The sequence below is a fragment of the Terrapene carolina genome, unplaced genomic scaffold (assembly GCF_002925995.2).
Source record: "Terrapene carolina triunguis isolate 2854851 unplaced genomic scaffold, T_m_triunguis-2.0 Scaffold132, whole genome shotgun sequence".
Lineage (NCBI taxonomy): Eukaryota > Metazoa > Chordata > Testudines > Emydidae > Terrapene > Terrapene triunguis.
Genome location: NW_020664483.1, coordinates 10989730 through 11007897, shown reverse-complemented (window position 1 = coordinate 11007897; position 18168 = coordinate 10989730). Strand labels below are relative to the sequence as shown.

At 43.3% G+C, this 18168-nt stretch overlaps 1 protein-coding gene across 1 annotated transcript in view; it reads right to left on the bottom strand.

The window, feature by feature from the left end:
- The window catches only part of MACROD2 (mono-ADP ribosylhydrolase 2), a 1327587-nt gene that overhangs the window by 1274822 nt on the left and 34597 nt on the right, over nt 1-18168 (bottom strand). The window contains exon 3 of the mRNA XM_026653173.1: nt 13489-13596. Within this exon, the coding sequence (XP_026508958.1) occupies nt 13489-13596 (108 nt within the window). The remainder of the gene's footprint in view (nt 1-13488; nt 13597-18168) is intronic.

The window sequence follows — 18168 nt, the reverse complement described above, 5'->3', positions numbered from 1 at the left end:
CCCTGCCCTCATGGCAGGACCAAATACTGTCTAGACCATCCCTGATAGACATTTATCTAACCTACTCTTAAATATCTCCAGAGATGGAGATTCCACAACCTCCCTAAGCAGTTTATTCCAGTGTTTAACCACCCTGACAGTTAGGAACTTTTTCCTAATGTCCAACCTAAACCTCCCTTGGTGCAGTTTAAGCCCATTGCTTCTTGTTCTATCCTTAGAGGCTAAGGTGAACAAGTTTTCTCCCTCCTCCTTATGACACCCTTTTAGATACCTGAAAACTGCTATCATGTCCCCTCTCAGGCGTCTCTTTTCCAAACTAAACAAACCCAATTCTTTCAGCCTTCCTTCATAGGTCATGTTCTCAAGACCTTTAATCATTCTTGTTGCTCTTCTCTGGACCCTTTCCAATTTCTCCACATCTTTCTTGAAATGCGGTGCCCAGAACTGGACACAATACTCCAGTTGAGGCCTAACCAGCGCAGAGTAGAGCAGAAGAATGACTTTGCATGTCTTGCTCACAACACACCTGTTAATGCATCCCAGAATCATGTTTGCTTTTTTTGCAACAGCATCACACTGTTGACTCATATTTAGCTTGTGGTCCACTATAACCCCTAGATCCCTTTCTGCCGTACTCCTTCCTAGACAGTCTCTTCCCATTCTGTATATGTGAAACTGATTGTTCCTTCCTAAGTGGAGCACTTTGCATTTGTCTTTGTTAAACTTCATCCTGTTTACCTCAGACCATTTCTCCAGATCATTTTGAATTATGACCCTATCCTCCAAAGCAGTTGCAATCCCTCCCAGTTTGATATCATCTGCAAACTTAACAAGCATACTTTCTATGTTACCAACAGAGAAGTCCGGAATCGGTCAGGGAACTGCTACAGGCTCTCAAAGGGGCAAAGAAAGTTACTCTAAGGGAACTATAGTTGGGCATGGGACACCTAAACTTTGCATGCCAGATATTGGCTCTTGGTCCAGCATTTTGTTTCCATCTGGCGTCTGCCTTCTCTGGAGTGCAAGAATCCCACCACTTCATTAGAATGACATGGGGAATGAAAGAAGACAGAAGTGTGGAAAAGATTCCTGGAAGTGTTTAATGGAGTTTCAATATAGCGTTTGGACTAGTGGCTCAAAACTGAGCTGCAGGAACAGTCTGACACCTAAGAAGGCACAGATTTGGGGGGTTACTTTCAAGGAGAGTGCTGTGCACAGAGGGGGCCAGAAAGCTGGGGGGCTCAGGGCATTGCCAGGTATCACCTTCCTTGAATTTTTTTGCTACATGGCTGGCACTCGTTATTTGGGAAGAAAACTTTCAGAAAAGTCCCTTTCTAACAAGACAAACTCTGGTCACTATTGTAAGTAGACAGTTAGCTAAGCCTGCTCAGGAAACAAGGCTGGTGAGGGTTTTTTTTACACCGCTTGCGTTTTAACATCCTTTTTCGTGCAGTACATGGCCCGGAAGTGGCTACGGGTGTTACCGATGCTCTCTCTCAATTTCAGGCTGACAGATTCTGGAAATTCACCCCATTCTCCAGCAAGGATCCACAGGTGATGCCTCAACAACTCTGGAACCTTGGCCCAAGACATCTGTAGGACTAGCAGAGGACTCTGCTGCCCCATGGACTATGAGGACCTATAAGGCCAGCCTTTCAGAATTCAGGTAATTTGGGGCACAGGAAGGGCTTCACCATGGGTGGTCCATACCTACACACTGGGTGGTGCGATATGTGGCGGCTTTGACCCACCACGATTTGGCTCTCTTCCCTGTCTCTGGTCAGGTAGCAGGCCTGTCCTACTGGAGTAGGCTGGTAGGTTTTCCAGACCAATGTGGGCATTTCAGAGTGCAGAAACTCTTAGAAGGGTGGGCCAGGAGGAGCGAGCGCCAGAGGGACGATCAATTACCTGTAACACTGGAAACCATTACAGGGTTAGTACAGGCTGTGCAGCTGTGGGAAGCAGGCCATTTTAATTAGGGGAACATTTGTTGTCGCTTTCTTTGGTGCTTTTAGAATGAACGAGCTGGTGGTTATGGCAGCAGCAGCTAGGTGCGTGTCTGTTACATTTAACACAGGCTACGACCTATCTGCAGGAGCAGAGTCCCTGCCCTTAAGGTACTCGAAAACAGACCAAAACGAAAAGGGGGGTTATGTGGTGCTGAAGGAATATGCAAACGGGAGCTTGCACCCTGTAAAGGCAATAAGAGCCTTTCTAAAAATACAGGGCTTACACCCGGCACTATTGTTCATACACCACGATGGCAGCAGCCTGATGAGATACCAATTCGGCGCAATATTGAGGAAAAACCTTCGCTATTTGACACACACCCACACCCAAAAATTGGTACTAATTCTTTCAGAATCGGGGCAGCTATGTCAGAGGCTGCAGGGGGGTTTGGCCCATGGTAGGTGCAGGCAACAGGGTACTGGAAATCAATGCATTACAGGACTTACTTCCACACTAAGGAAAAGACAAAACAAATTAACCCCTGTGCTTTTTTGTTTCAGAAGCTACTGAAAGTATATGCAACATCTGAATTTGCGGGCACTACCTACTGCATTATGCCCACAAGAGGGCAGGCAGGACTGCAACTGTAGCTCAGCTGGGTGTCAGGGCCAAAGCAGTTTGCCTCCAATTGAAAGGCCACCAAGATAGTCTTGGACACTGGAAGTTCACTAATGGGGCAGGTTTCAGAGTAGCAGCCCTGTTAGTCTGTATCCGCAAAAAGAACAGGAGTACTTGTGGCACCTTAGAGACTAACATTTATTTGACCATAAGCTTTCATAGGCTATAGCCCACTTCATCAGATGCATAGAATGTAACATATAGTAAGGACGGACAGACAGACACACACACACACACACACACACACAAACACAGAGAGAGAGAGAGAGAGAGAGAGAGAGAAAGAAAATATGAAAAGGGGCTAATTAATTACAATAAGCAATTATCAACAGGAGAAAAAAAAACTTTTGTAGTGATAATCAAGATGGCCCATTTCAGACAGTTTGACAAGAAGGTGTGAGGATACTTAACATGGGGAAATAGATTCAATGTGTGTAATGAGCCATCTTGATCATCACTACAAAAGTTTTTTTTCTCCTGTTGATAATTGCTCATCTTTATTAATTAGCCCCTTAGAGTTGGTAGGGTAACTACCATCTTTTCATGTTCTCTGTATGTGTGTATATATCTCCTTACTATATGTTCCATTCTATGCATCTGATGAAGTGGGCTGTAGCCAACAAAAGCTTATGCTCAAATAAATTAGTTAGTCTCTAAGGTGCCACAAGTACTCCTGTTCTTTTTACTGATAGGGCACAGGACCATCGGTTATCATCAGTCGGAAGTTTTCAGAGATGATGGTGTACATTTGGCAGATGGAGGTGCTGAGATTGCTACAGGATGTGATGGAAATGGACTGGACAGGAATTGTGGTACCAGGCCATGTAGTCGGGTGGGGGCAGTGATCAAGCTAGTTGCTGCACCCTCAGTGGCCAGTTTCCAGTACAGTTAAGAGAATAAAATGAATGGTTCCCAGCAGTAAAAGACCTGGGATTTGGGGCCTTGGGCCTCATAGGCTGAGGTCAGAAATTGTGGCCTTCACGGCCCAAGGACTGCATCCTGCTTCACCCCTCATGTGGGCGGAGAGGAGGGTGCATGGACTCAGAACTGAATCCTGTGGTACAGGTTATATGGCAAGGAGCCCTGTAATCCTGGTGCCAGTTATGGGTTATATCAAGGGTGGGCAAACTACGGCCCGTCAGGGCTTTAGATCCAGCCCCCAGAAGCAGCCAGCACCATGTCCTTGCGGCCCCTGGGGGGGAGGGGTGAGCAGAAGGCTCAGCGCACTGCCCTTGCCTGCAGGAACCGCCCCCCGCAGCTCCCATTGGCCGGGAACCGTGGCCAATGGGAGCTTTGGGGGAGGTAGCCACAGGTGAGGGTAGTGCACAGAGCCCTCTGCCCTCGCCCTCCCCCTTGGGCCACAGGGACGTGGTGCTGGATGCTTCCAGGAGAGGAGTGGCATGACATGGCGCAGGGCCAGGGCAGGCAGGGAGCCTGCCTTAGCCCCGCTGTGCACCGTTGCCACCCCGGAGCCGCTCAAGGTAAGCGGCGCTGTGCTGGAGCCTGCACCCCAAGCCCCTCCTGCACTCCAACCCTGTGCCCTGAGCCCCCTTGTACACCCCACACCCCTCTTGCCCCCCAACCCCTTGCCCTGAGCCCCTTCCTGCACACTGCACCCCCTCCCATACCCCACACTCCCTCCTGCACCCCAACCCCCTGCCCCAGCCCTACATTCATGGCCCTGCATGCAATTTCCCCACCCAGATGTGGCCCTTGGGCCAAAAGGTTTGCCCATCCCTGGGTAGGCAACACTGTAACCAATTAAATGCCTGGTATAGGAGAGTATGGGGGATAGGGAACAGTGGCTCTCCCTTGTATTACAGTTTAATAAAAGTTGGGGCCTGCCGCTTAATTCCAGGCATGTGTCTGTCCTCATTTTGCCGCTGTGTCCACATCAAAGGGAAGCCTCTGCTCAATCGCCAGTGTTGACTAAAATTCTAGAATGCCTACCTGGCTCTTTTGATTGCACAAAAGCACATGAAACAATTCTACACCACAGTGTAAAGAAACACATTAATTTAATGTTAAGAAATGAGAGTTATTTTCACTGAAAAACTTCAGCTTTGAAGTGATCTAATTTATTTGCCAGAAATTCAAGAAGGAAACATGACTACAAAATGCTATTCTTGGGTTTGGTAGTTCACTGTGCAAGCTTTACTGCCATTTACATTAGTTTAAGAATAAACTAGCCTAGATGTTCTACTCATCACTCTGTTCTCCGAACACGTAAGGAAAATACAATGTGGAAACTCAACAGTACAGGTAAATTACAGCACACCAGTCTCATTCCTGTTTTCAGTAGTGTTTTTTAGGGCTGGCACTTCATGAACATCAGTACAACTTGTTGTTGAGTTTTGCCTTGAGTAACTCATATGTTGGACAGTATTCAAATGGTTAATTTGATTTTGTAGCCTCAACTTTTGTAAATCCTTTAATGAACAATGGAACATATAAAAGTAGATATACACAAGAGAACTCAAATAGAGATACTGAGAGTGAGAACAGATTTCCTTGTTTACTAAGGTTAAACTGAGTATCTGTTTATATTGAAGTTTTTTGCAGCCAAAAGCATTTTAGAACACTTTTGAACACTCGTAACATCTTTTGTGATTACATTTAAATTAAAAAACGAAGATCCATGTACAGTAGAACCTCAGAGTTACAAACACCTCGGGAATGGAGGTTATTCATAACTCTGAGCAAAATGTTATGGTTATTCTTCCAAAAGTTTGCAGACAAACATTGATTTATCACAGGTTTGAAACTTTACTATGCAGAAGAAAAATGCTGCTTTTAACCATCTTCATTTAAGTGAAACAAGCATAGAAATAGTTTCCTTACCTTGTCAAGTCTTTTTTTTTTTAGTATTTTTTACATTTAACCCCATTCTGTACTATATTTGCCTTTTTTTGGGGGGGGGGGGTCTCTGTTGATGCCTGATTGCGTACTTCTGGTTCCAAATGAGCTGTGTGGTTTACCTGTCAGTTCATAACTCTGGTGTTCATAACTCTGAGGTTCTACTATATGTGATTAAAAACCTTTAATCTGTAAACTAGAAAAAGTGATAAACCCTACAGTTTCCCCGTGTCCATGCACAAAGAAATTTTGACTTAATCACTTAAACTTCGAACTTGTGTGTAAATGAATATAAAAAACATTTTCTTCCCTGAACTTCATTGGGAAAGTGATCTGGGGAAAAAAACCTCAGATTTTTCCTCACATTCTTAAAAGCGTATGCTGTGATTGGATGATAAATCACCACCCTTTGAATACAGTCACTTTGCCATTGCTTGTAATTCCACCAATGGATCAGAAAGGGCTGCACTGAGTTCACAGAGGAAATGGCTGGAAATGCTTCTCTGTGTTGTGGCTCTATTTTAAAACGCTCCTATTTTCAGATGAGGGGGCAGAAAGGAAGGAGACGCAGGCAGGGACTCTTACATATATGGAGTGAGGAAGTGATCAAGTTTACATTCTGCTCACAGAGATAAAAGGCTTGATCTTGAAAGATGCTGAGCATTTTGCCCCCAATCCAGCAAACAGCACATGCTTCACTTCACAGGGACTACTGGTGCTTAAAGTAAAACATGTGCTTAATGCTTTGAAGGATCAAGGGTCAAGGTGCTCAGCCCACTGCGAAATTGAGGCCGCACAGACTAGATGGTGGGGTGAGACAAGCTGACAGCCCTTACTGGCAGCATACATTCTCCAGCGACTCTACAAAGCTACAGGCAATTGGCCATATGGCCTGTATCAGTCAGAGCTACTTCAACAATTGAGTGATATTTAAAAATTTTCTCCCATTAGTCCTAAGGAGAGTTCTCAACAAAAAGCAAGCGAGTGACACTACTAAAGGGGTTCCTATTGCTTCACCTGGCTGTTTCCACATTCCTTGTCACCAAATATTTTAGGTTTTATTTCCAGATCACTATTCTTAGGTTTTAAAAAAAAATTTTGGTCTGTTTTTTCTTAAAACATTGGCACAGTTTTGCCAAGTGAATGAGTATCCTACACTAGAATAGCATGCGGCACTTTTCACATAACTTACGCTGAGACATGATCGTTGGTTTGGTTTGTTTCGATTTCCTAAACTTCTAAATTAACTTCATGATGTAATGTAATCCACCTAGATTGATCCTACAACATATGTATTCTGTAGCAAATTCTATGGCAAACCGTGGCAGCAGAGTGGAAACTCTGTGGCAGCTTAATTCAAATTAAAAAAAATTAAGGTTTTCAATAAAATAAATGTGAAAAAAAAACAAATAAATTGTATTAATTCCGTTTATTTTATGCTCTCCTTTCAGTTCCAGTTTTGAATTTGCAAAATATTTTAGTACTGACAATATACATCTGCAACATAAAATTTGCTAGGGAGAAATGTGTAAAGAAGACTTGCTACGTGGGGAGAAGAGGAAGAAAATTTGGAACTGTGGGACATCATCTGGATACCGTTGCTTGTTATAATCAGCAGTGAAGTTTTAAAACTTATTAGGTTTCAGAGTTAAAACCATTAAGATTAAACAGAACAGTATACAGCTTCCAAACATTTTCAGACTGCCTACAGTCTCAGGACAGCAATAGATTCATAGTGTCTATGGCCAGAAGGGACAGTTAGATCATCTACTCTGACCTCCTCTATATCATAGACCATTAAATTTCATCCATCCAGTTATTCTGAACCCTATAACCCTAAAGTACAGCTTGTGTTTGGATAACACATAGCTTCCAGAAAGGCATCAGTCTTCATCTGAAGGCATCAAGACAGACAATCCTTGGTAGTTTGTTCCAATGGTTAATCACCCCACTGTTAAAAATCTGTGCCTTATTTTTCATTTGTATTTGTCTGGCTTCAGCTTCATAGATTCATAGATTCTAGGACTGGAAGGGACCTCGAGAGATCATCGAGTCCAGTCCCCTGCCCGCATGGCAGGACCAAATACTGTCTAGACCATCCCTGATAGACATTTATCTAACCTACTCTTAAATATCTCCAGAGATGGAGATTCCACAACCTCCCTAGGCAATTTATTCCAGTGTTTAACCACCCTGACAGTTAGGAACTTTTTCCTAATGTCCAACCTAGACCTCCCTTGCTGCAGTTTAAGTCCATTGCTTCTTGTTCTATCCTCAGAGGCTAAGGTGAACAAGTTTTCTCCCTCCTCCTTATGACACCCTTTTAGATACCTGAAAACTGTTATCATGTCCCCTCTCAGTCTTCTCTTTTCCAAACTAAACAAACCCAATTCTTTCAGCCTTCCTTCATAGGTCATGTTCTCAAGACCTGTAATCATTCTTGTTGCTCTTCTCTGGACCCTTTCCAATTTCTCCACATCTTTCTTGAAATGCGGTGCCCAGAACTGGACACCATACTCCAGCTGAGGCCTAACCAGAGCAGAGTAGAGCGGAAGAATGACTTCTCGTGTCTTGCTCACAACACACCTGTTAATACATCCCAGAATCACGTTTGCTTTTTTTGCAACAGCATCACACTGTTGACTCATATTTAGCTTGTGGTCCACTATAACCCCTAGATCCCTTTCTGCCGTACTCCTTCCTAGACAGTCTCTTCCCATTTTGTATGTGTGAAACTGATTTTTTCTTCCTAAGTGGAGCACTTTGCATTTGTCTTTGTTAAACTTCATCCTGTTTAACTCAGACCATTTCTCCAATTTGTCCAGATCATTTTGAATTATGACCCTGTCCTCCAAAGCAGTTGCAATCCCTCCCAGTTTGGTATCATCCACAAACTTAATAATCGTACTTTCTATACCAATATCTAAGTCGTTAATGAAGATATTGAACAGAGCCGGTCCCAAAACAGACCCCTGCGGAACCCCACTCGTTATGCCTTTCCAGCAGGATTGGGAACCATTAATAACAACTTTCTGAGTACGGTTATCCAGCCAGTTATGCACCCACCTTATAGTAGCCCCATCTAAATTGTATTTGCCTAGTTTGTCGATAAGAATATCATGCGAGACCGTATCAAATGCCTTACTAAAGTCTAGGTATACCACATCCACAGCTTCTCCCTTATCCACAAGACTCGTTATCCTATCGAAGAAAGCTATCAGATTGGTTTGACATGATTTGTTCTTTACAAATCCATGCTGGCTGTTTCCTATCACCTTACCACCTTCCAAGTGTTTGCAGATGATTTCCTTAATTACTTGCTCCATTATCTTCCCTGGATAATCTTCCAGCAATAGATTCTTGTTATGCTTTTCTCCACTAGATTAAAGAGCCCTTTAGAGGTGGTCTTACCTCTCCATGACCATGAAGGAACTTATATACTAATTAAGTCACCTCAATCTTCTTTTTGATAAACTCAACAGATAGAGAGCTCTTTGTGTGTCTCACTTTAAGGCATTTTCTCCAGCCCTCAAATTATTTAAATGTGAATAAGTAGAAAAGAGAAGCTTTTTACTGCAATCATAAGGGTTAGAAACTTTTTTTTTTAAAACTGAAAAAAATTTAGAATTTACTGCACAATCACTTTCCAAAAATCTATGACCAGAGAATATACAAAGCCCTAGTAATTGCTAGTGAAGTATTATCCAGGGAGAAAGATTTTAACATCTCCTTTTCATTACTATGACAGTTTTCTTATATTTTTATTGGCAATGGTTGAGTGTAATACTTTATCTTTCAGATTGTAATCATGTTGCAGTTTCTCAGATTAGAAATAATCATTACAAGTTTTGGGAAGGAAAATGATAGGAGTAGACTGGGTCTTTAGCAGACCTGGCTGGGAAAAAAGAAAAAATCAAAATTGCAAATTCATTTTCATTCTGCAGGTTTCAAAAGGAAGTCATTTTTCTTTTATTCAAAACAATTTTGGTTTAAAGTTTCTCTCATTTCTTCTGTTCCCCCTCCTGTTTCTTTCATCCACACCAGTCAACCAGTCTCATTTCCCCTCCCCTCTATAACAAAAAGGGGGCATGGAAGGCAAGGAAGAGGGGGAAAGGTGTGGGGGGAGGAAAACTGATCAGCCAAAAAACAAAGAAAAACCTAAATATTTATTCAATTTAATTGAAAAACAGAAAATTTAAAAGTTGCAAAAATTTATTTAAAAAAAAAAAGTCTTTATGAAAAACAGTCAAAAAATTTCAGCCAGCTCCAGTCTTGTCTCCAAGCAAGAGAGAGACAAATTTATAAGAACAAAACACACCATATATGGCAGCTTCCTTTTCAAGCACTACTCTGTTGTTCTGAGTGTTTCAGTAAAGACCAAGTAAAATAAAAACAGAAAGCCATTGTATATCATCTTGTGCCTGCGTGAAGGAAGTAGGTTAATACTTGGAAAACAGCTTCCCTCCAGGTTACCTACTTCTAAATGTAACCCTTCTGCCCATCTAAGTTGGCAGCAACAAGGGCCAGGTTCTGTATCTAGGGGTTCCGTTTAAATAACGCAATGCAAAACTGGCTCGAGCCCCCACCCAGTGACCTGGGACAATTACATACCACCCCCTGGGCGCCTCTAAGAGGCAATACTTCCCCTCTCGCAAGCACAGAGTCTGAGTGTAGCAGAAAATATTTAATAACATGAGGTAAACAACATCAGCATTAAAATTGGAAAAAACACCACAAAACAGGATTCCTAACACAAACCATGAGCAAAAGACCCACCCCAGCAAATTGGGCCGTGTCCTTTCCCTTTGGTTCTTGAATCCAGCAACCCAAAGATCACCCAGAGTCCCAAAAGTCCAACAACCCCCAAAGTCTCTATCCCTGGTCAGTGCAGCCCCAGAGTAAAAAGGGGGGCACGCAGGGTGTTAAGGGGCACCTTACGTGATCTGAGGCCGACCGGCCGTCTCTCCGTGAGGTTCCGCCGCAGCCTTCACCACGAGCCAGTCCACTTCCTGCCGTCCCACAAACTGCTCTGCTCTACAAGCTGCTCCACTCCACTCACCGACCTGTGAGCCGCTCCAGCCGCCCCCGCAAATGGCTCCGCTCACCGACCTGTGAGCCACTCTAGCCGTCCCCACAAACAGCTCCGCTTGCCGTTCCTTGGGCCACTCCAACCATCCCCGCAAGGCTCCACGCTGCTCCTCCAGCCATCTCCGCAAACTGCTCCGCCAGCCGCTTAGCAATATAGCTTCAGGCTCCCCCACTAGTTAACACAGCACTCAGTGATCTCAGCTCTCAGTAACTTTAGCTCTTTTGTGATTTCGGCTCTTAGTGATTTCAGCTCGTAGTAGGGGAGCTCCAGTGCTGGTGCACCATTGGCCCCAAGTGAATTCAGCTCAGCAGCCTGTAACTAGACTCCTAATAGAATCAAAGTTAGCTCTGACATTCAACAGTGGAGAGAGGAGGTAGTGCAACTGGTATTTCAGGCCTGCAAAAGGGGGCCATACCATCTGGTACAAATACCTGTCCCTATCCTCTCTCAATTCACTGGGTTGTGGAACCCGTGTCCCTTGTCTAGCGAATGCTACTTAGGTGATGGTGAGATCCTCTGTCATAAAACAGTTTCATTGTCCTTGATTCACATAATCAGGGTAACAACACTTTATTCCTCCTGCCCCAATAACAGAGAAACTGGGGATCCCACCCCATCCAAAGTAACCACTATCAGTTGCTGTTGTCTCATGCCAGGCGGGTGGGTGTGCCTATGCAAACAAGCTCAGCCCCTGGAGTTCTTGTCCACACTCGCCATAATTCGCCACCAGATGTCAGGGTAGAGCTCATCCTGACTCTGCTTACATAAATATAACCAAGACAGAGCAAGATAATGAACAGAAGGTTTTGTTGCATTAAGATAAACTGCATGTCCTAAATAACAAGGGGCCATTAATGTTGCTTCAACCACGGGCAGTGAGTAATGGAGGCTTGGGGAGCCTAAGCCTCTGCCAGCCTCATGCCGCCGGGGGAGGGACAGGGGCAGGGACACAGGCCCATCGGGCCTGTGTCCAAGGGCACTGGCCAATTTGGGACCCCTGGAAACCATCTCCCCCTGCCATGGCCCTGTGGCTGGAGGAGCTCTGGCTTCCTGCTGCGGCCCTGGCAGGGGCACAGAGCTTTTCCCATCTCGGGGACGTGGGGGCGGAAAGGAGTGAGTGGGGGCGGAATGGGGCAGAGGAGGGGCTCTGCTGCAGTCCCGAGCTCTCAGTGCTGTCCCCTCCCCCACGACCCTGACTGAGCTCTCAGCACCTACTCCTGTCCACCCTGGCTGGGGCCATGCGGGGGGGGCTGAGAACAGCGGGCTAGCCTCCCCAAGGGGAAGCTTCACCCGCCACCCATGGCTTCAATAGTAAAATACAGGATTAAAAAAAAAATTGTGTATTTACAGCTCAATTAACAATTGCAAGTTTAGTGCAACATGGTTTCATGGATTTTTTTCCCCCATAGAGTCATAAATTCTAATGAAATTCTGCTAGTTTAGGAATTAACCTAACAATTAAACAGATTGTTTAGCAATTGTTCCACCTTGCATTTAGCTGCGATGCTTGGAGTAACACTACAGATTGGGATCTGGAAAGAAGTAAACCAGAAATGATTCTTCCCCTCCCCTCATGATTTAAAATGTTATGAACTCTATGTAAGAAACAGCATTGAGAAACATCAGCATGTTTTCCACAGATTCTATCTATTTAAAATAAATTTTAGTAGACTAACACTTTGCCATTCAGTATAATTCACACTTTGTCATAACTATTTGCATAAGTATTTTATAGATATTCAATACCTTGGATTAATACATCCTTCCATATCAGTGGTTTTAAATCTTTATGAGAATCCAACCAGCTCCCACAACATTTTTTGTGAGGTTAAATTTTAAAAGACTTAATGCTAACAAAAAAAACAAAAAAACAAAAAAACACCACAACACCACCACCACAACACCACCACCACAACACCACCACCACAACACCACCACAACACCACCACAAAAAAACAAAAAAACAAAAAAACAAAAAAACAAAAAAACAAAAAAACAAAAAAACAAAAAAACAAAAAAACAAAAAAACAAAAAAACAAAAAACCCACAACCCTAATTTTATTTCTTTATACAATACGAAAACTTTTGTTGGGCTCTGTGTATCCTTGCAATATTTAAATAGACAATACCACAAGAACAACTTCCAAGTAACTCAGCACTCTTAAATTACATCTGTTACACCCAATGACTACAACAAAGATACTCCTCTGTGAAAAATAGTTCCACAACTCTCTCCAAATGCCTAAACAAATTGTTGGCACAGTACAAAGGCCACCAAAGGTCAACACATTCTGGCTATTTCCTACCATGGAGGAGAATGAATGCCTAAATAATGTGGCCTTCTTTCATGGAGAATGTGCTGCCAGCAGCTCCCTCTCTCAAAACAGCTCCAGAATCTCTGTTGAATGCAACCTGGCAGTACAGTATAGGGAGATAGATGGTCTCTCAAGCAAGCCATTCAGGACTTTACATGTTAACACCAAAACTTTAAGATATACATAAAAACCAGTAAGAAATTAATGCAGTTCCCAAAATTCTCATCTCCCAGTGAAATACTTTTAAAATAAATCACCTGCTGCATTCTTCAGCCTCAGGTACATCGTATTACAGTAGTCTAATCTCTAACATCTAATTTTAGTGTTTTGCCACAAAGTGCAAATTCTCCAAATTAAGAAAAAAATAGAGATGAGTGATCTTATATCGTACACCCACTATACAGTTTGTGCTTTTACAAAAGTCTTAACAATAATGGTACAGAATGAAATTATCTGCTGTACACAGCTTGCAAACTTTATGAGCAGCAGTTTCTACGTGTTATGGTTTCCACAGAATGTAGTCATGTTATATATCTTTTTTTCCCCAGAACTGTAAATACTGCAAGTTTCTAAATATAACCACATTAAAAGATTACTTACCTGCATTAACTATAGCATCAATCTCAAGCAATGTAATGTCGCCTCTGTAGAGAGAAACCTTCTCACTCAGACTTTTCTTCACCTGCAAAGCTTCCTTAGTGTTTTCATCTGCAAACCAAAAAAAAGGGGAAGTTATGAATGATCAGAATATGAACAATTGTAACATCTTGCATTAGAAGTTTAAAACATGGAGACAAGATTCAATAAAGGATTCCTATTATACTACCATTGTCAGCTTAACATAATATCTAATTATTATCTGTGCGCCCACCCCCCGCAGCTGGAGCCGCTCTTGTGTGCCCCATCCTGCAGCCTTGGCAGGGGCTGGAGCCAGGACTGTGCCCCCTGCCCCGTGGTGATGGGGCTGGGACTGTCAGCCCCCTCTCCACCCTTATGGGGATCCAGGTGTCATTCCTCCCCCTCCCACCCTCTCTCCTCTCATTATTTTCAGTAAAAGTCACTGACAAGTCAATTTTTGTTTATTACCCCGGACCTGTCGGTGACTTTTACTAAAAATAACGGACAAAATCTTAACCTTAACCATGTGGTTATTCTTGAGAAAATGAGTAGTTATGACAATTTTCAGTTTTACCCCTAGAGGGCACTGATAGCCCAAAAAGGGACACAAGCACTTGATAACTACTGTAACAGTTACACTAATTTATGGTTTTGGAAGTTTTTGCTTAAAAACAAAGCCCCTTAAACGCCAATAAATTATTGATCAATTTGTAAGCACCTAAAGGATAATAGGGTTAGACAGAATAGCCAGAATGAATTTGTCAAAAACAAATCAAGCCAAACCAACCTAATTTCCTTCTTTGACAGGGCTACTGACCCAGTGGATTGGGGTGGGGGGGGCAGTGGGAGCAGTAGAGAGGAAATATTTTAATTTTAATAAGGCTTTACAGTCCCAAATGACATTCTCATAAGCAAGCTAGGGAAAGATGATGAGATTACTGAGAGGTGGATGCATAATTGGTTGAAAAACCATACTTAAAGATCGTTATCAATGGTTCGCTGTCAAACTGGGAGGGTGTTTCTAGCAGGGTCCCTCAGGGGGTTCTCCTGGATCCCATACTAATCAGTATTTTCATTAATGACTTAAATAATGGAGTGGAGAATATGCTTATGAAATCTGCAAATGACAGCAAGCTGTGAGGAGTTGAAAGCACTTAGAGAACAGGATTAGAATGCAAAATGACCTTAACAATTGGAGAATTGGTCTGCAATCCAAAAAAATGGAATTCAATAGAGACAAATGCAAAGTACTACACTTAGGAAGGAAAAAAAATCAAATGCACAACTACAAAATCGGTAATAACTGGCTAGGTGGTAGTGCTGCTAAAAATAGTCTTGGGGTTACAGTGGGATCACAAAAGGGATTAGGAGTCAACCATGTAGTCGAGAAAAAGGCTAATGTCATTCTAAGGTGTATTAACAGGAGTGTCATAAGAAAGACATTGGAGGTAATTGTCTCACTCTATTCAGCAGTGGTGAAGCCTGCACCGGAGTACTGGGTTCAATTCTGGATGCCACATTTTTTTTTTTCTTAAGGAAAAATTTGGACATATTGGAGAGTGTCCAGAGGACAGCATCAAAAACAATGCAAGGTTTAGAGAACCTGACCCATAAGGAAAAGTTAAAAATACAGGGGATATTTAATCTTCACACACACAAAAACGACTAAGCAGGGACCTAAGAACCGTTTTCAAATATGTTAAGGGTGTTGTAAAGAGGATGGTGATCAGTTGCTCTGGTCCATCAAAAGTAGGACAAGTAGTAAAATGGGCTTAATCTGTGACAAGGGAGATTTAGGTTAGCTATTAGGGAAAAACTTTGTAACTATAAGGGAAGTCAAGTTTTGGAACAGGCTTCCAAGGGAAGTTGTGGAACCCCCATCACTGGAGGTATTTAATAAAAGGTTGGACAAAAAGCTGTCAGAGATGGTCGAGGTAGGACCAAGTAAATCTAAACACAGGGTCTGGACTTGATCTTTGGAAGTCCTTTCCAGCTCTACGTTTTTATGATTCCATATCTGAACACTTAGAGAAAAAAAACTCTGCATGTATACATTTTTAGAATGTGTTTTCATGTAGGTCTATTTGGTAACAGCCATGGCACAAAAAGCAACAAATATCACACACAACCAAAAACATACATGCAGGGGAAGGGGGCGGGAGAATGAGGGGAATCTTAATTGCAGCATTAGTTACTGAAGCTACTCTTAACTACTAGAACAGCTACATGAACCTTTAGGTAAGAAGCAAACAAGGATAAAAGAAACGATACAAAAAGAAAGCCTAAGAAAAACCTAAACAAGTCCAACTTATATGAATGATTTGCAAGGGTCATACAATTAGCCCAGACACCTATTACCCCATCATTACATCAGGGCATAACCAGTGTGGGGCAAGCAGACCAGCCGCCCAGGGCACAAAACAGTGGGGGGGGTGGAAAAATGGAACAGTTTAGGGGGGGCACATGGAGTCACGGGCCCCCATCCCCAGATTTCTGCCTTCCATTTAGCACAGAGGTTTTCAAACCGTGGCGACGTACCTCACAGTTTGAAAGCCGTTGCCTCCTGCCAGGAACCAGCAGATCAGAAGCTGATGGGAGCCACATGGCGTGCTCAGGCCCCTAGCTTTCTGCACTATGGGAGCTGGGGTGTTGGCTGGCTGCCTGGGAGCGCTCCTTGCCCTGTTTCCCCAAGCTGGACCACCTCTGCATGGCTGGGCGCTCCCCAGACAGGGCGGGTGGCACAGATCCAAGCCGTGCCCCGGTGCACTCTTGCCAGCCGGCACTGGGCTCCTTCAGGGAGAGGCAACACCTCCTGGAGCCAGCCCCTATCTGTAGGGCCCAAGGTGCTTGAGCTCTTGATGGGCAACGATCGTGAATAAATCTAAAACTGCAGGTAGCAACCAGATACGGTCCAAATCACTGAGGGCAAGAGACTACACACCCATGAGGCTTTACACACTTATGGTTTAAACATTTTTTGTAAACTTAGAGTAGAAGGGGGGAAACTCATTGTGCCTTCTGATTATATAGGTTGCCAGCTCATCTCAGTTTTAGAGTATAAAAGGCAGCTGCCAGATCAGTCAGTAATTTATCAGTACATACGTTATGTTTGGTTTACTGGTTAAAACATGACTTATGTTCATTCCTGTACTGTGGGAGTCTGCGTCATAATTACAGTACTAAAATGACATTTTGAGAGTAATTTTTCTAGCGTATTATAGTAGTCACTCCTCTCTGGGCTTTGACTCAAGCCCACATCAAGTCACAAGTGAAACTGAACTGTCAAACTGACAATTTAATGACAAGGCATTTTCAAACCTCAATGAAATGAAATGAAATCCTTCATTACAAAAAGAAAAGCTAAAGGGAAGATTTAGTGGGAGTAATGAGAGAAATGTGTAAGATTCTGGCACATTTGGCACACTTTCCTTTCAACCTATTTACCAATCCTTATAGTACTTAGTTTTGCTTTGATTTGTGCTTGAAGAGTTGATATTTCTTCTACTATGCAGGTAGCCAAAAATATATAATCTCATTAACTCTGCTTTAGACCATGAGCTTCAGTCTGAAGACAAAGCAACTCTTTGCTTGTTTGAGCTTTGGGAGAACCACCATCTAGAGCCACAAACATTTGTAAGAACAAAGATCAGAATTTGTTGACATCATCAATGCAAAACTCTGACAAGCACTTAGGGGATGGATGGTGCTGGTATTTGTTCAAGAGCCATACATCCAGCCATTATCTAAATCCATTTTTCAGTGCACATCGCTATCTCCCTTCCAAACGTTCATCCCAAAGTCCCTAGATCACAATCTCTACTTTTGATCAATGACTGTTGGATTCTCCCGTCACTTCAGTGGATGAGCCTTCAGCTAGCATGGACGTGAGTTCTGAGTTTGTTTCCATGGATTCTCACGTGGGAAGCAAATCCAATCCCGGATTTGCAACCGTGACTGCATATCTTTCAAGTGTAGTCATCGTTGGGAAAAAGGTTTGAGGCACTGGCCTTAAGATATGCTCTCTTCTCCTGCAGAGACCTCACATACCGCTCCGTAAAAATGGGCATGGTCTCATGGCACAGACCTCTCCATCTGCATCTGTCCAGTGCAACAAGCTCCCCAGTTCTAAGGTCTATCTTGAATTCTTTGAGGTTGGCCTTCAAGGTGTCTAAAGATGTGTCTACCTTAAAATGCATTCCTGTGCTCAGCTGGCTGTACAGCACTGCTTTCAGTATACATGTCCAACACAGTAAAATTGAGCGCTGATGAGCATGCTCTCGATGCCAGGGATTTGCCACCTCCCATGGACTTCAGTGTTGGGGATCCTGTCCTGCCACTTGATGTTGCACATGGATCTTAGGCAGCGAAGTTGGAAGCTCTGCAGCTGCTTGATGTGATGTTGGTAGAGCATCCATGTCTTACAGCCATAGAGGAGTGAGGTGAGTACAATAGCAGAATAGATTTTTATTTTAATTCTGTGGCAGACTCCACACTTCCTTCAGAGCCTGTGGGGGAGCCTGTCAAATTCCAAACTGGCCTCTGCCAGGTACTGATTGATCTCATCATACAACCTGGCATTGCTGGAAAGTATGCTACCCAGGCAGCAGAATTTCCTGACTGAGGTGAGGGTGTGTTGTCAATTGTGTTGATGGGATCATGGTG